This window comes from Petromyzon marinus, chromosome 46 (genome assembly GCF_048934315.1).
Source record: "Petromyzon marinus isolate PM22_M1 ecotype Great Lakes invasive population chromosome 46, UKy_Petmar_22M1.pri1.0, whole genome shotgun sequence".
Taxonomy (NCBI): Eukaryota; Metazoa; Chordata; class Hyperoartia; order Petromyzontiformes; family Petromyzontidae; genus Petromyzon; species Petromyzon marinus.
This window is the reverse complement of record NC_133712.1, coordinates 9401920-9426301: the sequence shown is the minus strand read 5'-3', so window position 1 is coordinate 9426301 and position 24382 is coordinate 9401920. Positions and strand designations below refer to the sequence as shown.

General features: G+C 47.2%; 1 protein-coding gene across 1 annotated transcript; it reads right to left on the bottom strand.

Moving 5' to 3' along the window:
* Positions 1-16020: 16020 nt before the first annotated feature.
* Positions 16021-23595, bottom strand: LOC116952299 (caveolin-1-like). Its single transcript, XM_032971517.2, has 2 exons — positions 22439-23595; positions 16021-18561 (listed from the first exon to the last, which is right to left on the bottom strand). Exons 1-2 carry the CDS (start codon positions 22523-22525, stop codon positions 18226-18228), a joined length of 423 nt encoding a protein of 140 aa, XP_032827408.2. The 5' UTR covers positions 22526-23595; the 3' UTR covers positions 16021-18225.
* Positions 23596-24382: the final 787 nt, after the last annotated feature.

Genomic DNA, 24382 nt, shown 5'->3' with positions numbered 1-24382 from the left:
ATGCTACGTTAGTAATCAGTCAATAAGTATGTGTTTCCCCTATAAGGAATTGTAATATGTATTATTTAATAATACGCTTCCAGGCCGCACTAAGCCTGTAGCTGTCAGAGCGATTAAAGTTATTTATATTTCTCTCAATTTCAATGGATTCTCTAATTAGTCTTGGCCAGTAATAGTTAGTTTTACACAACACTTCAACGTTATCAAAATCAATTGAGTGGCCTTGTTGGCAAGCATGTTCTGCCACTGCCGACAGTTGTGTTTGAGATCATTTAATATTTCTTTGGTGTTCTTTTAGTCTTATGCTGATGTTATGTCCCGTCTGTCCAATATAACATCTGCCTCATACGCAATTCATCTGATATACACCTTCTGTTGATAATTTAGGTAATTCGTCTTTAGTACAAGATACTAGGTTTTGAATTTTGTGTACTGTACCAAATCTTACTTTAATGTTTTGCTTATGCAAAACACGGGCAAATGTGTCAGTTACTCCTGAGATATATGGTATTTTAATTGTTTTAATAATCGGATCACTTTCAGCAGTGTTGCTTTGCGATTGTGATTTGGCATTCAGTGCTCTGTTAATTTGAGCATTATTGTAGCCATTCTGTCGTAGTGCTTCTTTAACGTGTTTAATCTCTCTCCCTAGACTTTAACCATCTGACACTGATTTAGCCCGATGTATGAGCGTCTTGATAAGAGAGGATTTATGAGCTGGGTGATGATGTGAATCTGCATTCAGATAGGCATCAGTGTGTGTTTCCTTTCTGTAAACGCTATATGGTGTTCTTTTGCCATTTAGGCCATGTCCAAGCAAAATATCTAGAAAAGGGAGTGTGTTATTCACTCCATTTCCATGGTGAACTGGATGGCCGGGTTTTGTGCATTGAAATTATTTAGAAACTACCATGTGGCCAGGCAACCAAAGTGTCATCAACATATCTAAACCAAAAAGATGGTTTTAATGTACTTTCTATAGCAGGAGATAAAGGAGAGCCCATTGCTGCTCCTTCCTTTTGTTTAAAGAAATCACCTCTCCATAAGAAGTAAGTGTTATTTAAACAATGGTCAGCTAGTTTTGGAATATCTTTTGGTAAACCTGTATTCTTTACTAGTGTATCAAGTAATTTAAGCGACTCATTAACTGGAACCTTAGTGAATAAAGAATTCACATCAAAACTCACCAGAATATCATTAGGGTTAAGTTTAATATCTTTAATCACATTCACAAGATGGTCTGAATTTCTTATGAATGAAAATGTCCTACCGATGAATGGCTGTATTTGTTTAGTTACATATTTTGCTAATTTATATGTGGCAGAGCCAATTGTACTGACTATGGGTCGTAATGGGATGCCGATTTTATGAATCTTTGGTAGCCCATACAGTCTAGGTGGTTTTGAGGCCCTTGGCTTAATATGGTATTGTTCAGTTTTGGGGATTAATGAATTTGCAATGATTGCAGTAGTCTTACGTTATAAAATATTAGTTGGATCTCGTTGAATTTTAATATAGGTACTTTCCTCTAGTAAATCTTTACTTTTATTATCATAATCGGCTCGTGACATCACTACAGTAGTGCAGCCTTTATCAGCTGCCAGAATTTATTTAATCGGGGCTCTCTTAAGGCTTTTGCTTCGTTAGAGCTAATATTTATTTTTGGTACTTTGCTATTCTCAATTATTTTGGGAACCTCGAGTCTAGTCCTTCTCTGTCATATTATGTGGAAGGTGTCTTTCCACTGATTCTACCTCAGCAATGATCTCATCTACTGGAATTGTGCGTGGGGTAACGGCAAAGTTAAGGCCTTTAGAAAGGACGGAAATCATGTCGCTGGTTAAAACAGTGTTAGTTAATTCTAGATTTGAAGCTTTCGTGACTGCAAGGATCCATACTCTTTGGTTTTATTCGGTAAAGTCACGTAGGTAGAAAATAAAATAACAAAAAATCACGACGTTTCGGCCACAACACAAGTGGCCTTCATCTAACTCCTTTGTCAAGGCGCTCTGTTTACTCCCACACAGCTTGAAGGACGCGGTCTGGGCTTGGCTGTGTTCACTCCAGCGCTGTCCTCTGGACAGTCCGGTCCCTTCACCTGATGAAGGCCACTTCTGTTGTGGCCAAAACGTCGTGAATTTTTGATATTTTATTTTTTACCTACGTGACTTTACCGAATAAAACCAAAGAGTAGTGTTAGTTAAGTTCATTACGACTTTGTTTTTAAATTGTTCGTTTTTAGTTGGGAATTGTTTGTTATGAAGTCTAGAAAATTCATAAATTTGTTTAGTTTTTGTTTGATTAAATAAATTATCAGCCGATTGTTATGTTATAGTATCGATTATATTCCAATAATGCATGGATACACTATTGCTTATATTTAAGTGCAAGTGCCTTAGAGATTCCGAAATGTGAGATAATTCACTCCTGTAGTGCTGTATTCTCTCTAGTAATAATAATTCGCTGTTTTTGTGTGGGATTTGGTTAGCTTTAACAGACTTTATGTGATGTGTTATTTTAACTGTGTTTGGTATTACCTTCGAATCTCTGCACCTTTTGAGGAACACCAGTGAAGATATCAATTTTACCCGCTTAATGCAGAGTTTCTTCAATTTTCTGGTTTTAAAAAAAGTATCCTTTCCATAGAGGTTAGTCAGTTTGTATGTATGTATGTAAATGTTAAACTTCTGTGTGTATGCCTGTGTTGAACTTGTGTGTGTGTGTATGTATGTATTGAACTTGTGTGTATGTATGTGAATGTTGCACTTGTGTGCATGCATGTGCATGTTGAACTTGTGTGTATGCTGAACTGATGTATGTGTATGTTGATATTGTGTATGTAGGTGTATGTGGCGTAGTGGTTAGCCCACTGTGCTACGAACCCGGGGACCGGAGTTCGATTCCCACTCATGGCCTGAACCTGTCCTGTGACTCCTCTACGTCGACTCGGCCTCAAACGAGTACTTGGTGTGGCGTGTAAACATTGACAATGTGGAGACAAAGGCGGCCGGGCGTGGTGATTGTTGGCCACCAACCCCTCGTGTGCCGGGTCGTCTTCATAGTTGCTCGAATACAGCACTTGCCCCCAAATGTTTATTCAGGCTATATGGGGGACATTTGTGCTTGTTTTACCTTAGTTACCCCTGGACACACGTTTGTGGCGCGTCTTCGTTTCCCAGCGTTTTGTAAAGCTGCACTGACCATGTCCGTCCAGTGCGCGCCGAAGCTGCATTGGCTTCCTGTCGCCGGACGAATACGTCGCTATAAGGTCGCACTCATTGCACACACAAAGCGCTTGCCACAAAGGAACCGCAATACCTCGCTGTGAACCGTCACGTGAACTCGGGTGATCCTCGCAGCAGCAGCAGCAGCGGCTTTTGGCTGGCCATCGAGCAAAGGCGGTCACCGCATCTCGCGCTTTCAGATGCGCTTTTGCGGCCGTCTGGAATGCTCTTCCTTGCGGTAATAGAAAGCCACTGGAGCTATGCGCTTTTAAATAATCTAGATTGAAAGCGAATTTCTTTAGAACGACTTTTTTTGTGTTTCGTTCGCTGTCCTTCCACCGGCACCCTCATATGAGCACGGTGAACTACGTACAGTGCGAAAGAAGTCCAACATACATCCAGTAAGTACGTGCAAGCTCCTTGAAAGACGGAGATCCCCCACTCCAATTTCCGACTCCAATTAGCGAGTAGCTGAGCGTAACGCGATTCTCAGCCACCGAATGCCCACCGTTACCATGGCCCTGTCTTGTTGTCGATAGCTTCTATCCCACCTCCACCGGCGTCTCGTCGATGCCACGCTCACAAATACAAAGGTATAGCGACTCCCCCCCCCACCCACTCTCTACAGACTCAATAGCCCGTGGAGCAAGTTCTGCGTGAGAGATCACAACGTTGTGTGCGTTCGGAAGTAGTCCAACAACCACCGCATGCCTGCACATAACCCCCACCACACGCACACACACACAAGAGACATTCTGCAAGAAATCCATGGGCTCGAATGGACAGAAGAAGAAGCGTCTTAACTCTTACGTCACTCGCGTTTGTGGCTGGGTGAAAAAAATAAAATCTCTTAGCCAACGGACGTAACCCATCAGCTGTGGCCCCCGTGTGTGCTCATGTTTCCCAACCCTGTGTTAGAGCAAATGCTTCCCTCCCCTCCGGCCGGCCGGCAAGGCTGTCATGGATTGACGGCGAATGTTTGTGTGGGAGGGTTACCCCCCGGGGTCTTCGTTGCCGACGTTCACAGAGACTCCCTTCGCCTTGTGTACAAGTAAACTAACCCGTGAATTGTATTTGTTTTACCAGGTTAGGTAAGGCCCCCACTTGAGGTACATTGGTCCTCTTTTTTTTGCCCAGAAGCGACTTGGCTTTCACGAATGATAGCCCAACGAAGTGGCCTATCACGTGGACATTTACAGCAGCCCAAATAAACTCGAAACGCATGTTAATTCTGAATGTGGAGGGCCAAACCGGAGGACCCGGAGATAAATTCACACGACGACGGGAAGAGAGACACGCAAACTCCAAATATACAGCAGGCGTCAGGGTCGGGATTGAACCCACGACCTCCTGTATATCAGGAGAGGTAGTTAACATCTCACTGTGATGATGATGAGAGAGATAGAACATGCAAACTCCAAATAGTCAGCAGGCGTCAGGGTCGGGATCGAACGCACGATCTCCTGTATACCATGCGAGGTAGTTAACATCTCCTAGCCACTGTGGTGATGGTGAGAGAGAAAGACACGCAAACACCAAATATACAGCAGCATGCGTCAGGGTCGGGATCGAACGCACGACCTCCTGTAGACCAGGCGAGGTAGTTAACATCTCCTAGCCACCGTGATGATGATGATGAGAGAGAGAGAGACACGCAAATTACAAATATACAGCAGCATGCGTCAGGGTCGGGATCGAACGCACGACCTCCTGTAGACCAGGCGAGGTAGTTAACATCTCCTAGCCACCGCGGCGTCCTCAAATGCCCTCATCTGCCCTCCAACAACGCCGGAGGGCAGAAGGAGCGAGGGCTCACAACAACCAGCGGAGCGCCGGGCGGCTAAAACGCGGCAAGTTGGGCACAGTAGGGAGCACAGGTGGTGCATCTGTAAAATCGGCTCACTCACTCAACCCATGGCGCCTGGGTCTGTTCCGTGACCTCCTGCCAGCAGTGGAGCCCTCGACACTTCACGTGGCCTCAAGGTGCACATAGCCTGGTACAAGCGCCGTGGTGAGGTCACCAACACGTAGTGGCTCATGGCGACTCTTGTTTTGGAAATTGCGTGCAGTTGCCGCATAAGAGTTGCCACGACCACGCATGCGTTCAAGACGCACTCGGTGATAAGTTGCGTTGACATGGCCCAGATGTAGCGGCGTTGCAAGGGGGTTCGCGGTTCGAAATTCCAGCGGCCGCCCCGATTAATACTGCGATGTGTAATCACTGAAAAAACCACGACAACTACGCTCCGTCTGCTTCACAGTTGATGTCAAATATCTCCCCTGACGTCGTCATTCACAAAGAGTATAGACCATTGCGTGCCGGTTTCAAAGCCCATTTTTTCCAGATTTGAAACACGACACCGAACATTCCTCATTCATCATCACCCGTCTCCCCTCCCCCATTAGCAGACGAATACTGTTCCCACTCACTCTTGCAAATGAGACTCAACCATGGCCTCTGGTTACACAAAATATTCTCACCTGGTTACACAAAATAAAATTTAAACTTAAATGAACTAAGCATAATAAAAAAAAACCCTCTTCTTCTCACAGTCGTCAATAGCCATGTTGGGTCCAACTCCCGAGTTAAGGACTTCCCAAGCCATGAGCGAGCACCCAATATCCCAGCAACACCAACATATATGCACAGACTCCCCCATGTACATAGTTTTTTGCAGATTGTTGGGCCATGTAAACGAAAGAAACTAAAATTTACTTTTTTCATTTTACCAGATAAGGCCCACTGAGCTATACAGTTCGTTTTCAGAATTGACCTGACCACAAATTACAGCTCAACGAAGCGGCTTATCACGTGGAAATTTATAGCAGGCAAATACTCTAAACGCATATTTCTAAATGTGGAGGGAAAAACCGGAGGACTCGCAGAAAAATCCACGCGACCACGGGGAGAACATGCAAACTCCAAATATACAGCAGGCGTCAGGGTCGGGATAGACCTCCTGCATACCAGGAGAGGTAGTTAACATCTCGCCATTGCGGCGTATGTGTTATCAGTGAGCACCAATTAATGTGGTCACGGTAATTGAGGCAGTTACGTGGCCAGCACCACACTCAGCAACCAGTGTCTCTCCCTTTGCTGATTTCTACACGCGGCACACCGTACTCATTTAAGGCCGAGTCGACCTAGGGGAAGCCCAGGACCGGTTAAAATATTCGGTACTGTCATTGGCCGTGAGCGGGAATCGAACTTGTGTCGCAGGGTTAGTGGCACAGTGCGCTAAAAACTCCAAAAACAAAGATCCCCCGTATAGCCTGAACAGACTGTTGAGGCAAGTGCTGTTAGCAATCACCTATGAGGATCGGCATGGCACACGAAGGGGTGGGTGGCCAGCATCACGCCGGGCCGCCTTTGCCTCCCTAGTGGCGTTGTTTACCCACCGGACCAGGTACTCATTTGCAGCTGAGTCGACCCAGGGGAATCCCAGGACCAGTTCAATTGATCGCCACCGTTGTTGACCGTGAGCGGGAATCGAACTCTGGTGGCAGGGTTATGGGCACAGAGTGTGAAAACCACTCCACACGCACACAGCAGCATCCGTTGCATTTAGAGAGCCATTACACGAAAACGTTGGGTTTATCACGACGCCTTTACTCCTCTTCGTGAACTTGACTACTGGCTTGCACGCACGGGGTCGCATTATACGGGTGATCGTAAATTGATAACGCATACACGTCTAACAATAGTACATAAATTATTTTAAACACACACACAACGGCGGGCCCATCAGCAACAATGGCAAACGTGATGCCCAGTCTTGTCCCCAAGCGGGTCCGTGATAATTGCCGTTGGCTCCCAGACGCGTGGGGACTGGGGGATCGCGGTCGGAGCCTGCAACTAAAATCTCTCTCTCTCTCTCCAGAGGGACTTTTGACTTTTAAACAACTTTTATCGCCGCCAGCAGCAATAACACTGGAGGCGACTCCGATATGAAATACACAACGTCACCAGCAAACAAACGAATAAACGCTCTAAATATACGCGTCGTGGCGCTAAATGCATCGCGCACAACACAAAAGAAAAGGTGGTGGTGGTGATGCTCATAGAGAGTGCGAATTTATGGAGAGAGTCGATCACCCCCCCCACCACCACCACCGACGCCGCAGCGGAATGAAAGCCACGAAGCGTCAGCCCAAATATTTGCAAGACACTTCAGGGTCCGTCTCTTGACCTGTGGCTGTTGAAAAAAATGTTTTATTGTGTGGTGCGTGTTTGTTTTTTTTTACAGCTCTTCGCGTTCGCATGTTGACTCGGGTCAACCGTTTCACCGCTTTGGGGATTTCACAATAAGAGACCCGGGATGGAGGAACACGTGACCGTTAAATGCCTCGTTAAGTTCCTTGGTTTGCACAACTATCTTGTAAGAACCCCGCTCTTCGCGTTCTCTGCAATATTTATGTTTCTGTGTTTGTTTGTTGTCGCTGCTGCTGTTGTGCTCAGTCACCACGGATGGTGTAAAAAAATGTCCAAACGGGATCTCACTCCTTGTAAACAAATAATAATTATTATTCAAATGTCTAATGCACATTCCAAACCTACGATCCCAATGCGCAATGCATTAAAAGCAGGAAACAAAAACAGAACCAGGGGGGCAACCGACCAAACGAAAGAGGGAAGGCTCAGTTTGAAGAGATGGGTTTTCATAGCGGAGTTAAATAGACCTACAACATTAGACCTCCTTTGGCAGTACCAAAATATAATAATAGGGTTTTTCCCCATTTTTCTGGCAACAAAACTGAAACCTTTTTACAAGGAATCATGTGTGCATTAACCACAATACTTGTGGTCAAAATGCAAACAAAAAAGCACACTATGATAATATATGCATTGTCCTTGTACGACTTTTGGCGTCCTCTGGTCTAGCACCAATTGAGACGAGGCTCAAAAGAAAGCCGTCTCTGGTGTGGACCAATCAGTTTCAAGGACAATGCATATATTATCATAGTGTGTTTTTGTTTGCATTTTGACCACAAGTATTGTGGTTAATGCAGACATGATTCCTTGTTAAAAGGTTTCAGTTTTGTTGCCAGAAAAAAAGGGGAAAAACACTATCATTATTAAATAGACCTACCGACTCCGATTACCTGAAGTTACATTCTGCACTGAAAACGTGGATTTAGGGAACGATTCGCAAGTTAAGAGGGCATCGCTCAGCCAGTTCGGCAGAGATGGAGCGAAGGCATTGGGATCGTGTTCGGGCGGTAGTTGGATTACCTACAACGTAGGGTCCATGTTCTTCTTTCGAACGGGCTGATATTGAAGATGCAGAGCAACAGCTACAATTTCACATTCAGCTGGTGAAGCCCGGATAACCGCGTCAGGAGTTGTGGAATTGTGTAATCGCTGTGATGTCTCCTTCGTTTTTGTGGATCGGGGCATTGCGTCGTTATACGTTGCGCACTCTGTTCTGAATGACCACAGTCGCACACTACTGGAGCGTTGTATTTATTTACTTCTAAATAAATGGTGCATCGGGTATCCGCATCTGCCATGGTTTGTGCAGTGGATGCGGTTTTTTGGTGGACCATGAGCTTCGTCAAAGATCAAACCCAGAGGTCTGCAGGGTCCATGAGAGAAAGCGACGGCTGGTGGAGGCTTTCATCCAGGAGTGGATCGATGACGGCTCGGATTCTTGTGTTGTAAAAGCCGCAACGCGCGTGGTCAGCAGCCCCACTGCAGTTTTATGTCACTCAAAGGTGAATGGGCGATGTCATTCAACGCGTTACCAGCCGACACAATATGCACATGATCACGTGGGTTGGTGTCATTTTATACACGGTGAGAGTTTTGATTTAAAGCTTTCGTGACTGCAGTAATTCATATTCTTAGCTCTTTCGGTAAAGTCACGTTGAAGGGAAACAATACAATTATAAAATATATTATTATATTATTTTATTGTCACGTTGAAGGGAAGCAATACAATAATAAAATATATTATTATATTATATTATTTTATTGTTTCCCTTCAACGTGACTTTACTGAACGTGACTTTACCGAAAGAGCTAAGAATATACAGTGAGAGTTGTAAAGATGTAACTGTCGGTTATAAACACGAGCATAATAAGAAACCGGACCCACACACCGAAAAGTTAGACGTTTACAAAGTCGTAATTAATCGCAGTAACAGTTCTATTTCTGATGGTCTAAAATACGTTTTAGCTACAGGGCTAAACTTTGCAATCACACCTAGAAACATACCAGTTAATGATATCATTGCCCATGTCAACGTGGCTCTCAAGGGCCTGGGTCACATCACTGCAGACGTAGCAAGATCTGAAATCGCTGCAATCCTCAAAAACGCTAGCAACATCAGCAAAGATGAGCGTTTTGAATTATCTCAATTAAAAAAGAGGGATGACATTGTCATCCTCTCAGCCGACAAGGGCAATGCCACTGTCATCATGGACAAAATAGAATATAACAACAAAATTCAGGAACTACTCAACGATGGTTAGCTATACAAAAGTAAGAAGAGACCCCACCAACAGCCTCGTCATTAAAACCAACAAAATCATTTCTGATTCAACCGCATTAATTGATCAAACCAAACAGTTCTCGTTGAAACCTTCTGTGGCCAGGCCACCAAGATTATTTGGCCTTCCAAAGACACATAAAGAAGATACACCCCTTCATCCCATTGTCTCTACTATCAACTCCCCCACCTACAAACTGGCTCGTTTTTTGTCTGAAATCCTGCGGCCTTTTATTGGAAAAACCACCTCTGCGGTACTAAACTCTACTCACCTGGTATCGACAATCAAGGGTATTTCTCTTTCCCCAGACGACCTGCTTGTCAGTTTTGATGTGGTTTCCTTATTCACCAAAGTTCCTGTACCTGACACCATCACAATCATTGAAGATTTGGTTCATCAAGGACTGCATACTGATGTACCTCCCCTGGTGAGACACTGCTTAACCAACACATACTTCACGTGGAATGGAACTTTCTACAAACAAACTGAGGGCACCCCAATGGGCTCCCCCCTATCTCCGGTTGTAGCCAACGTTTTCATGGAGAAATTTGAGACTGACGCCATCCAGACTGGCACTCTACGCCCAACCTTATGGAAGAGGTACATGGATGCCACTTTTGTTATCTGGCCACGTGGCCGGCCTGCTCTAGACCAATTCTTCGACCACATCAATTCCATATACCCAGCCATCAGATTCACCATGGAAGTCGAAAAAGATGGCAAGCTGCCCTTTTTGCATGTCGTAATTATAAGAAGACCTGATGGTTCAATGAGCCACTCTGTCTACAGGAAAGCTACCCATACGGATGCTTACTTAAAACTGGATTCCCACCACCATCCATCCCAGAAGAATTCCCTCATCAAGACTCTGCACCATAGAGCCCAATGCATCTCCGACCAGGAACACATTGCCAGTGAACTCAAGCAGGTACACCAAGCTCTCAAGGCTAATTGTTACTCCGACTACACAGTACGCAAAGCCATCACTTCAACCATGAAGAAGGATCCTCTTGAGGAGCTATTCAAAACCATCACCTTACCCTACATTGCGGGGGTCACAAAAAAAATCTCCAAAATCTTGAATAAACACAAGATCCAGGTCCGATTCAACACATTACATAAAATCCGTGATCTGGTCCCGTCTGTAAAAGATGTGGTTCCAGACATATAGTACCCTGGCGTCTACAAACTACGTTGCCTCTGTGATAGCAGTTACATTGGAGAAACCAAACGACATGTCTCGGACCGCATCCTTGAACACAAAGCAGACCTAGAACACGGTAGGACCAACACTTCGGCCGTGGCAGATCACTGTTATAATTCAGTAGGCTCACATGACATTTACTTTTCCAAGACGGAGGTTCTCAGCAAGCCATCCGGCTACCATGAGAGATTCGTTCATGAGGCCATCCACATATACAAACACAGAGACAATTTAAACCGAGAAGATGGATTCTGGCTAAACAATTATTGGAAGGACGTGATAAACCATTTCGGGTCTTGATTGATTGTATTTTACGGTGACTTTCAGACCGCAGTCCATTCGCTGGCATTGCCTCTTAGCACCTTTCACACGACGGTCAATGGTATGGTTTATAGCATATTGTATAATAATAATAATAAATAGTATAACAGTGTAATGTTTACTATAACTTATAAGGTAATATAAAGTATCGTAATTGTATAGTGAATATACAGCAGTGTGGTATACAGTAGCGTTGGTAGAATAACACATAGTGTAATATCACAAGTCTAATATTATAGTCTAAAGTATAGGGTAGTGTATAGTAACGCAGTGTATAATTCAATGTTGGGGTCTGTCTATGGCAGTTTATAATACGGGTTATAGTCGTGTGATGTAAGAAAAAAGATTAGTTGGAGGCATATTATAATAACTTTTGCGACGTAGAAGTGCAATGTATAATGACTTATTATTCGTAGCTCAGCTTATTGGAGAGTATATTGAGTATATTTATGTAGTTTATATTTTAAGTTTTTTATCGGTTCACTATATGGTAGTCATTATATAGTGTAGTGTATACCCAGTTACTTAATGTTAATAGCTCAACTTATTGGAGAATATATTGAGTACATTGATTATATTGATGTAGTTTATATTTCGTTCTTTCACATCGGTTTATTGTATGATAGTTGGGTAGTTGCAGTTCTTTAGCATTAATATAATAAATGCCTTTGTTGATATGTACAGTGAAGGAAAAAAGTATTTTATCCCCTGCTGATTTTGTACGTTTGCCCACTGACAAAGAAATGATCAGTCTATATTTTTTATGGTAGGTTTATTTAAACATGGACAGACAGAATAACAACAAAAAAATCCAGAAAAACGCATGCCAAAAATGTTATAAATTGATTTGCATTTTAATGAGAGGAATAAGTATTTGACCCCCTCTCAATCAGAAAGATATCTGGCTCCCAGGTGTCTTTTATACAGGTAACACGCTGAGATTAGGAGCACACTCTTAAAGGGAGTGCTCCGAATCTCAGCTTGTTACCTGTATAAAAGACACCTGTCCACAGAAGCAATCAATCAATCAGATTCCAAACTCTCCACCATGGCCAAGACCAAAGAGCTCTCCAAGGATGTCAGGGAAAAGATTGTAGACCCACACAAGGCTGGAATGGGCTACAAGACCATTGCCAAGCAGCTTGGCGAGAAGGTGACAACAGTTGGTGCGATTATTCGCAAATGGAAGAAACACAAAAGAACTGTCAATCTCCCTCGGCCTGGGGCTCTATGCAAGATCTCACCTCGTGGAGTTGCAATGATCATGAGAACGGTGAGGAATCAGCCCAGAACTACACGGGAGGATCTTGTCAATGATCTCAAGGCAGTTAGGACCATAGTCACAAAGAAAACAATTGGTAACACACTACGCCGTGAAGGACTGAAATCCTGCAGTGCCCGCAAGGTCCCCCTGCTCAAGAAAGCACATATACACGCCCGTCTGAAGTTTGCCAATGAACATCTGAATGATTTAGAGGACAACTGGGTGAAAGTGTTGTGGTCAGATGAGACCAAAATGGAGCTCTTTGGCATCAACTCAACTCGCCGTGTTTGGAGGAGGAGGAATGCTGCCTATGACCGCAAGAACACCATCCCCACCGTCAAACATGGAGGTGGAAAATTATGCTTTGGAGGTGGTTTTCTGCTAAGGGGACAGGACAACTTCACCGCATCAAAGGGGCGATGGACGGGGCCATGTACCATCAAATCTTGGGTGAGAACCTCCTTTCCCCAGCCAGGGCATTGAAAATGGGTCGTGGATGGGTATTCCAGCATGATAATGACCCAAAACACACGGCCAAGGCAACAAAGGAGTGGCTCAAGAAGAAGCACATTAAGGTCCTGGAGTGGCCTAGCCAGTCTCCAGACCTTAATCCCATAGAAAATCTGTGGAGGGAGCTGAAGGTTCGAGTTGCCAAACGTCAGTCTCGAAACCTTAATGACTTGGAGAAGATCTGCAAAGAGGAGTGGGAAAAAATCCCTCCTGAGATGTGTGCAAACCTGGTGGCCAACTACAAGAAAAGTCTGACCTCTGTGATTGCCAACAAGGGTTTTGCCACCAAGTACTAAGTCATGTTTTGCAGAGGGGTCAAATACTTATTTCCCTCATTAAAATGCAAATCAATAATTTTTGACATGCGTTTTTCTGGATTTTGTTGTTGTTATTTTGTCTCTCACTGTTCAAATAAACCTACCATTAAAATTATAGGCTGATCATTTCTTTGTCAGTGGGCAAACGTACAAAATCAGCAGGGGATCAAATACTTTTTTCCCTCACTGTAAACTCTGACTTTAACATAGCCACTTCCGTGACCAGTTACATGCTAATTCCTCACATTAACATAATACTAATCTCCCAGTTGCATGCTAATTTCTCACCTTAACATCCTGCTAATCTCTTAGTACTTTTCAGTGTAATGTTTAATATAATTTATTTGGTAATATATAGTATCGTTATTGTATAGTGAATATAGAGCAGGGTTGGTAAAATAATACATAGTGTAATATTACAAGTCTAATATTATTATAATCTAAGGTATAGGGTAGTGTATAGTAACGCAGTGTATAATTCAATGTTGGGGGTCTGTCTATGGCAGTTCATAATAAAAAGATAAGTTGGAGGCATATTATAATAATTTTTGCGACATAGAAGTATAATGTATAATGACTTATTGTTAGTAGCTCAGCTTAGTGGAGAATATATTGAGTACATTGATTATATTGATGTAGTTTATATTTAGTTCTTTTTATCGGTTTATTGTATGATAGTTGGGTAGTTGCAGTTCTTTAGCGTCAATATACTAAATGCCTCTGTTGATATGTATACTCTGACTTTAACATAGCTACTTCCGTGACCAGTTACATGCTAATCCCTCACAATAACATCGTGCCAATCTCCCAGTTACATGTTAATTTCTGACTTTAACACCCTGCTAATCCAACACATTCACACAGCTACTTCAATGCTCCTCCCACCCAGCTTCAAAGACGCTGCCAAGCTTGGCAGTGTTCACTGAAGCGCTGTCTTCCCGACAGTTCTGTTTCTTCACCTGAGGAAGGCTACTTGTGTTGTGGCGGAAACGTCGTGAGAATTTTATTTTATTATGTTGTGTTTTTTATTATTTTATTATTTCCCTTCTACGTGACTTTACCGAAAGAACCAAGAAGACATAATAATACTATTACTGATAGAAATGAACCCACAACAAATGTGCATGTCAGTGGAACTGGGTAGGAACTTGTAGGGTCACTGGGAAAGCATTTTAATTGAATCTATTCGTTGAACCCACAATTTGTGATAGAGGCCGACTCAGAGAAAGGGGACGACTCAGAGAGAGAGGACGACTCAGAGAGAGAGGACGACTCAGAGAGATAGAGAGGACGACACAGAGAGAGACAGGGGACGACTCAGAGAGAGAGAGAGGACGACTCAGCGAGAGAGAGGACGACTCAGAGAGAGAGGACGACTCAGAGAGAGAGGACGACTCAGAGAGAGAGGACGACTCAGAGAGAGACAGAGGGGACGACTCAGAGATAGAGGGGGGGGGGGCGACTCAGAGAGAGAGGACGACTCAGAGAGAGGGAGAACGACTCAGCGAGAGAGAGGACGACTCAAGAGAGAGAGAGGACGACTCAGAGAGAGAGAGAGGACGACTCAGAGAGAGAGGACGACTCAGAGAGAGAGGACGACTCAGAGAGAGAGAGGACGACTCAGAGAGAGAGAGGATGATTCAGAGAGAGAGAGAGGACGACTCAGAGAGAGAGGACGACTCAGAGGGAGAGGACGACTCAGAGAGAGAGAGGACGACTCAGAGAGAGAGAGGACGACTCAGAGAGAGATATGACCAACTCAGAGAGAGAGAGAGAGAGGACGACTCAGAGAGAGAGAGGACGACTCAGAGAGAGAGAGGACGACTCAGAGATAGAGGGGGGGCGACTCAGAAAGAGAGAGAGGACGACTCAGAGAGAGAGATGACCAACTCAGAGAGAGAGAGGACGACTCAGAGAGAGAGAGGACGACTCAGAGATAGAGGGGGGGCGACTCAGAGAGAGAGAGAGGACGACTCAGAGAGAGAGATGACCAACTCAGAGAGAGAGAGAGGACGACTCAGAGAGAGAGAGGACGACTCAGAGAGAGAGAGGACGACTCAGAGAGAGAGAGGACGACTCAGAGAGAGAGATGACCAACTCAGAGAGAGAGAGGACGACTCAGAGAGAGATGACGACTCAAAGAGAGAGGACGACTCAGAGAGAGAGAGGACGACTCAGAGAGAGAGGAGGCGACTCAGAGAGAGAGGACGACTCAGAGAGAGAGGACCAACTCAGCGAGAGAGAGGACGACTCAGAGAGAGGACGACTCAGAGAGAGAGGGGGGGCGACTCAGAGAGAGAGAGGACGACTCAGAGAGAGAGGACCAACTCAGCGAGAAAGAGGACGACTCAGAGAGAGGACGACTCAGAGAGAGAGAGGACGACTCAGAGAGAGAGAACGACTCAGAGATAGAGGGGGGGGCGACTCAGCGAGAGAGAGGACGACTCAGAGAGAGGACGACTCAGAGAGAGAGGACGACTCAGAGAGAGGGGGGGGGCACTCAGCGTGAGAGAAAGGGAGGGGGGGGACGACTCAGGGGCGCCAGGAGGAGGAACCACAGACGAGGAGCGGGAAGTCAGCAGTGCCAAATTCCCCCCAAAGCTCTGCAGTCCTCTATATATCAAGTTGTTCACGTGTGTTCTGGCACATTGATCCTCCTCGATTAAAAAAAAAAACATCACAGCCAATGAGAACGACGGACACATTCCTCCTTTTATTTCATCGCATGCAGAAAGGTGCGTTCAAGATATGCCCATGTAATATTTACGTAACCGTCATTTTAAAGCGCGGCGTTACTACAACAGCCGAGGGAGCTGTCCCACACAAACTCTGGAAACAAAAGCCATACAAAGCCGTCAAGACCGCTGCCCGCCCCCCCAGATCACTACCGCCCTGGTTACCTGCCCTGGTTACCAATCTTCACAATTGTGCAACGTGTGACTGCTACATTGATCACGCGGGCGTTCGCGACCAATATTATTTCAATTGTAAATGTATATTTTGTTTCAGTGACGCGTTTACCTTTCCTATACTTTACACTCCCATCGTGGTTTTTTTTTTACTGTTTGTTGTTTGTAACGTTCTGACCTGCCCCTACTGGACATCTGTGAAAAAGAGCTTTATAGCTCATCGGATTCCTCCAGTCTAATTCAGTGTTTTGACTCTGAAATTTTGGCTGTGGGTTTGGCTCTCCAACACACGGGTGGCGCTGAAGTAGTAACTGACTGGCACGTTTTGTTCACGTGACAAACGTCATTCCATGGCTGCGGCGGGTGGAGGTGGGGTTACGACACATTCACATGTGGCGTGACTGCTACATTTCAATTTGTGGGGTGGAGGAGCAAAAACTATTTTGAATTTCGCCGGGCGGTGGTGGATATTCACGTGGCCTGTACATTTCAGCAGTGGAGGAAGCAGCAAGGGTTGGTGGATCACACGCGGGTGTTGTGGAACCCCCCACCCCTGGTTTCATGGGGGCCCGGGGCTGTTACAAATGAATTTGGGAACGGCCCTATTTGTCTATTCAATCGTTTCCCTTCACCGTTTCCCCAGGAGTACCTGTCCCCGATACAAATCACCCCATTGTTATTCATCTTGAAGATTATTATCAGCTCAAGTTTGTTTAGTTAAATATGAAAAACGGATTAGAAAGCTCGAGCAAGTCTTAACAAGGAACACAGATATTTTAATATCCGCACGTGACTATGCGTAACACGCACGCATGTACGTTCAACTTGTGTCGCACCGGAACGTAGCCAACCGTGCTATTCGGAGGCGCTATAAACTTTCATCACAAAACAATTACAGTGTGCAGAGTAATGTATCGTAGTGCACCAATACTGCAATGCATTTTGACCGCAAGATGGAACAGCACCGCATGGATCGCGTGCCATTTGGAGGGGCCTTCAATTTCCAAGGCCACTAAAGCCACCCTCTCCTGCGTTAACCTGGCACCGAACACAGCGACCTACGGTCAACGTGTGCGTAACGTGTGTGTGTGTGTGTACGTGCGTAAGGGTGTGTGCGTGCGTATGTGCGTGCGTATGTACGTGTGTGCGTATGTACGTGTGTGCGTTCATGCGCACCTCACGTAGGCAACTGTGCTAATCGTGCTAATCGGGGTGTGCAAACCTGTTGCAGTGTGTAAACATCGCCACTAGAGAGACAAAGGCGGCCGGGCGTGCTGCTAGCACCCCCCACCCCCGCCCCCCCCCCCCGTGTCCCGTGCCGGGCTTCATATGTGTTTGCGAACAAAACTTGCTCATAGAGTCTGTTAAGGCTACACGGATGATCGTTGTGTGCGTGTATGCGTACGTGTGTGCGGACGTGCGTGCGTTTGCGTACGCGTGTGCGTGGGTGTGTGCGTACGTGTGTGTCTGTGTGTGTGTGCGTACGTGTGTGTCTGTGTGTATGCGTACGTGTGTGTCTGTGTGTATGCGTACGTGTGCGTGGGTGTGTGCGTACGTGTGTCTGTGTGTATGCGTACGTGTGTGTATGCGTACGTGTGTGTGTGCGTACGTGTGTGTCTGTGTGTATGCGTACGTGTGTGTGTGTGCGTACGTGTGTGTCTGTGTGTATGCGCACGTGTGTGTGTATGCGTATGTGTGTCTGTGTGTATGCGTACGTGTGTGTGTGTACGTGTGTGTGTGCGTACGTGTGTCTGTGTGTATGCGTACGTGTTTGTGTGTGTGTACGTGTGTGTGTGTGTGCGTACGTGTGTGTCTGTGTGTATGCGTACGTGTGTGTGTATGCGTGTGTGTGTATGCGTACGTGTGTGTGTATGCGTACGTGTGTGTGTGTGCGTACGTGTGTGTCTGTGTGTATGCGTACGTGTGTGTGTGTGTGTGCGGACGCGTGTGCTATTTTATTGCTGACTCGCCAACGTTTTCCGCTCAAGCTTTCCCCTTGATCCTGATGTGCGAGAAGCACAGCGCGCACGTCTCGCACAGGGGCTCGCACACGCACCGCACGATCGTCGACCAGAACATCTGCAGGCACAGCATGTTCATGCGACACATGCGCAGGCACGGCGTCACGTTCCACACGTGGTAGAACTGCGCGCACGCGAAGTCGCAGCCCCAGCAGCACGAGAGCGGCACGGCGCACAGCACGGAGAGCAGCAGGTAGCAGAACCACTTGGTGCCGTTGTAGGTCCTGAAGGCGCACCTCCACACGCCGGGGATGCTGTGCGAACCCTCCGGCTCGGCGAACACGTCCTCGAAGAGCACCTGCCGCGTGGACACGTGGACACGTGCACACGGACACACAGAGAGAGAGAGAGAGAGAACGATAACGAGGTGTCACCCCTTACCCCATGCTCCCACTGTCACACCGTAGAGCCTACATAGGTTGATGGGGCAAGTGGTACTACCCGTATAGCCTACACAGGTTGATGGGGCTATTGGCCCAGAACCACGTCTGGCCATCTTTGCCTTCTAGAGTCCAGCAGGCAAGGCTGCGTTGGCTGGGTCACGTAGCCCGCATGCCCATCCACCGCATGCCCAAGCGGATTCTATTTGTCCAGATGGAAGATGGCTGAATGGGCGCGGCATGTGCTGGAGAATAGATGGACTAATATGCTACAGGAAGATGTGGAGCCGAGATGGACTTGCCGCGGATGACTGGGACCAGCGGTGTCAAGATCGGCCTCTGTGGAGGAGGAGGCTCTTGAAGGACGCCGCTACTGGGCAGTCGGAGGCAGTCGCCCTTCAACAAGAATGGAAGGCAGAGGAGCGACGCTCACAACAACGAGCGTGGCCTCAAAGTGCACCTGGCCTGGCACAGGCCCCATGATGACGTCACCGTCACTTAGTAGGGAATGGGGGGGATATTGTTATTGGTAGTGTAGTGGTTAGCGCGCTGCGCTACGAACCCGGCGCCACGAGTTCGACTCCCACTCACGGCCAACACCAATGGCAATTATCTGAACCAGTCCAGGGCCTCCTCTGGGTCGACTCAGCCTCAAATTAGTACCTGGTGCGGTGTCTAAACATGACCACTGGCAGTTGGGCGTGATGTTAGAAGTTCACTACTGGGCAGGTGGTAGCAGTCGCCCTCCAGCAACAACGAAGGATGGAGGAGCGGCAGCGTCTCTCGTCCTGGCAAGCAGACCTCGACACTGGCACTAAGCTCGTGAACAAAACTGCTGCTGCTGCCAAGTGCGAGAATAGAATGGAACAGGCGTGCATAGGCGTTCATGTTTCCGCGTGAACCGTGGTGGCTATGAGATGTTAACTCCCTCGCCCGGTGCACAGGACGTCTTGGATTCGATCCCGACCATGACGCCTGCTGTATATTCTGAGTTTCGGTGTCTCTCTCTCTCTCTCCCCGTGGTCGCGTGGATTTGTCTCCGGGTCCTCAGGGTTTCCCCTCCACATTTAGAATCAACGTCACGCGTTTAGAGTATTTGGCTGCTATACATTCCCACGTGATGATGAAGCCACTTTGTTGAGCTGTCATTTGTGGCCAGGTCGCTTCTGAACACGAGCGACAGAGCTCGTGTTCAGAAGCACGGTTGGCCACGAACGGTGCGAAGTCCAACATACATACAACATGCGTTTGATCGGTATCAATAGCACGCGCATCAAATGTCACGAGGAGTCATCGGAGGGTCCTCCTGCATGGGGCTTTAAACAAAAGCACAAATAGTATGATGTTTTCAGCCAATTCGCGAGTGTAGTGGTCACGGGTTGTTTTCCGTCCAGTGCTCGCCGAACTGCGTTGGCTTCCGGTTGCTGAATGATTACATTGTAAGGTAGCGCTCACCACACACAGACTGCTGGCCACAAATGAACCACAATACCTTGCTGAACTCATCAAAGAGCAGAAATCATTACGCGAACTACGATGGTCCTCGCGGCAGCGGCTTTTGGCTGCCCATCGAACAAATACGGCGGTCACCGCATTTCGCACTTCCAGACGCGCTTCTGCGGCCGTCTGGAACGCTCTTCCTTCAGATATTAGGACGCCACTGGAGCTGTGCGCTTTTAAATAATGTCGATTGAAAAACGAATTTCTTTACACAGGTTGATGGGGCTATTGGCCCAGAACCACGTCTGGCCATCTTTGCCTTCTAGAGTCCAGCAGGCAAGGCTGCGTTGGCTGGGTCACGTAGCCCGCATGCCCATCCACCGCATGCCCAAGCGGATTCTATTTGTCCAGATGGAAGATGGCTGAATGGGCGCGGCATGTGCTGGAGAATAGATGGACTAATATGCTACAGGAAGATGTGGAGCCGAGATGGACTTGCCGCGGATGACTGGGACCAGCGGTGTCAAGATCGGCCTCTGTGGAGGAGGAGGCTCTTGAAGGACGCCGCTACTGGGCAGTCGGAGGCAGTCGCCCTTCAACAAGAATGGAAGGCAGAGGAGCGACGCTCACAACAACGAGCGTGGCCTCAAAGTGCACCTGGCCTGGCACAGGCCCCATGATGACGTCACCGTCACTTAGTAGGGAATGGGGGGGATATTGTTATTGGTAGTGTAGTGGTTAGCGCGCTGCGCTACGAACCCGGCGCCACGAGTTCGACTCCCACTCACGGCCAACACCAATGGCAATTATCTGAACCAGTCCAGGGCCTCCTCTGGGTCGACTCAGCCTCAAATTAGTACCTGGTGCGGTGTCTAAACATGACCACTGGCAGTTGGGCGTGATGTTAGAAGTTCACTACTGGGCAGGTGGTAGCAGTCGCCCTCCAGCAACAACGAAGGATGGAGGAGCGGCAGCGTCTCTCGTCCTGGCAAGCAGACCTCGACACTGGCACTAAGCTCGTGAACAAAACTGCTGCTGCTGCCAAGTGCGAGAATAGAATGGAACAGGCGTGCATAGGCGTTCATGTTTCCGCGTGAACCGTGGTGGCTATGAGATGTTAACTCCCTCGCCCGGTGCACAGGACGTCTTGGATTCGATCCCGACCATGACGCCTGCTGTATATTCTGAGTTTCGGTGTCTCTCTCTCTCTCTCCCCGTGGTCGCGTGGATTTGTCTCCGGGTCCTCAGGGTTTCCCCTCCACATTTAGAATCAACGTCACGCGTTTAGAGTATTTGGCTGCTATACATTCCCACGTGATGATGAAGCCACTTTGTTGAGCTGTCATTTGTGGCCAGGTCGCTTCTGAACACGAGCGACAGAGCTCGTGTTCAGAAGCACGGTTGGCCACGAACGGTGCGAAGTCCAACATACATACAACATGCGTTTGATCGGTATCAATAGCACGCGCATCAAATGTCACGAGGAGTCATCGGAGGGTCCTCCTGCATGGGGCTTTAAACAAAAGCACAAATAGTATGATGTTTTCAGCCAATTCGCGAGTGTAGTGGTCACGGGTTGTTTTCCGTCCAGTGCTCGCCGAACTGCGTTGGCTTCCGGTTGCTGAATGATTACATTGTAAGGTAGCGCTCACCACACACAGACTGCTGGCCACAAATGAACCACAATACCTTGCTGAACTCATCAAGGAGCAGAAATCATCACGCGAACTACGATCGTCCTCGCGCCATCGGCTTTTGGCTGCCCATCGAACAAATACGGCGGTCACCGCATTTCGCACTTCCAGACGCGCTTCTGCGGCCGTCTGGAACGCTCTTCCTTCAGATATTAGGACGCCACGGGAGCTGTGCGCTTTTAAATAATGTCGATTGAAAAACTAATTTCTTTACAACTACTTTTTTTTAGATTAGTTTGTTAACCTTCCCCCGCACCTTCGATTATCACGGTTGGCTACGTACGGTGCGAAATAAGTTCAACATGCACACATTTCTGCGACTGCTTAAGCCGCTACTGCTGCTGATACTAATGATAATGCTGCTGATTATGCTGAAATCATGATTATCCTGATGATACTGATAATGACGATGATGCTAATTAATGATGATGCTGATGACGACAATGATGATAGTGCTGCTGATTATGCTGACAATGATGATGCTGATAATGATTCTGATGATGATGATGATGATGCTGATAATGATGACACTGATGATGATGATGATGCTGATAATGATGACACTGATGATGATGATGATGATGCTGATAACGATGATTCTGCTGATGATGGTACAATGCAGCGACACAGCCTTAGCACGGCTGCAGTGCGGAAAACTCACCCGCACGTGGCTGTTCATGTCCTTCGGGTCCCGGTGTTGCAAGTCAAGGGGCAGTGCGGCATCTGGGATTGACCTGGGCTCCCCCATGTCTGCGGTGTGGCCGCGGTGGCTCTCGATGGGGATGGGGGTGCTGGGTGCTGGGGGCTGTCTGTGTAGGTGGTGGGGGGACGAGGGGGGGGGGGGGTGCTGGCTCTGTGTGTTCGCTCTGGTGTGCAGTAGCAAAGAGCCGCGGAGAAACGAACTCCGTTCCGTCCTTATAAAGGCGGTCACGGCCCCGCACGCACGCACGCACGTGCGCGCGTTTCCAGGCGACAGACAGACCCAATCGTTTGACGCAGCTCCTCCCTCCCCGACTTTGTCGCCTCGTCTTGCAACAAGCTGTCGATTCGGAACCGCGCGCACAACAACAACAACAACAACTGCAACACAAAAATAATCATCAACCCATCATCCCCCGGCGTGGGTCGATAACATAGCTACCACTTTGCGGGGGGCGAGTCGATGTCGTGGTTGTCCTCTGGATAGACTCACCCCCTGGGAATCGCCTGGTCAAGATGCCTGTCGATCGTGTCCGGATGTGCCCGTAACCATTTTTCTATTGTGTTATATATATTTTGTTAATTCATTTGATTTATTTGTTTGTATTCAACACTTAACTTTCGCATGCGATTCGTTGCGCAGGGTGACACTTTACCCTGATCAGTCTCTGTTACGGGCCGGGGGGGGGGGTGTTATATGTCCCGTTCCGTTGTTATGAGAACCGGGGCCCACTTTATTGAGGGCGATATTGGCATAGAAAATTAAGGATCGATTGAGTGATGTGTTTCAGGCGGGCGTCTGTATTTTTGTTGTTGCAAGATTCGAAACCCGACTTCAGAGCTGAATTTCTCGTGTTTAGTTCGTTGTCTTTCCCCCGCAACGCTGAAAACCACTGTTGGCTACGTGCGGTGTGAAAGAAGTTTCACGCACAGTACAGTAGATGCATTATTGTTTTAGTTTCCTTTTGTTGATTCCCCCGAAATGTTATCCAGACTGTGCCATGGGCGTCCCTCGATCGTCGGATGGACAAAATCTGATTCTGGTTTCTCGCACCGCGGTGCGACCCTTCTTGGGAAGAGAACGGTCCACGGAAGTGGGTATCGCAGACCTACTAAGGGGCCGTCCATAAATGACGTCACGCACCTGGGGGGGGGGTGGGGGCGGATCGGACATTTGTGACGATGTGTGACGAGGGGGGGGGGTTGAGAAATGTGACGTCACATCAAAATGCGCAACTTTAAATAAATATAGACAACACGTTCTACTTAATAAAATCGACTTTTTAATAAATGTTTTCTCCTACAACATCATAGTGCAGCGCCACATTAAATACGCACTACAATGACGATAGTTTAAAGCGATTTGAAGCTTTGTGACGTCATATCTGAGGAGGGGGGTCTGACTTTTTGTGACGCCGTGTGACGAGGGGGGAGGGGGGGGGTCAAAAATCGTCCAAAATCGCGTGACGTCATTTATGGACGGCCCCAAACTCTGAGATACCTTCGAGTGACCTCTGATCCACACAACGGTAGAGGGCAACACTTCCCTGCCACCGCTGCATGTGGCTGTTGATGGTCGTCAGTTCCAAACGTTAACTTTTAATTCTCGGAGCTGGGATTTATGCAAATTAAGTTTGGAACTGTTAAACCTTCACGTGACGGGTTTGTGTGTGCGCAGTCATTGGTGGTGAGCGGTAGTGTCGGGGTGAGCGCGCTGCGCTACGAACCCGGCGACCCGAGATCAATTCCCGCTCACTGCCACCAACATCAGTGACGATTACCTGAACGGGTCCTGGGCCTCCCCTAGGTCGACTCAGCCTCAAATAAGTACCATATGCCATTAGGGAGACAAAAGTGGTCGTGCGTGGTGCTGGTGTTAGAGTTTTATTGGTGTTGTTGTTAGTGG

Bases quoted from the DNA above. Each gene is read 5' to 3' on its own strand.
- LOC116952299 (XM_032971517.2), bottom strand. From the start codon at position 22,525: ATGGGGGAGCCCAGGTCAATCCCAGATGCCGCACTGCCCCTTGACTTG. The intron at 18,562-22,438 runs GTGAGTTTTCCG...TCCACGCGGCAG, and splicing joins ACATGAACAGCCACGTGCGG to GTGCTCTTCGAGGACGTGTT.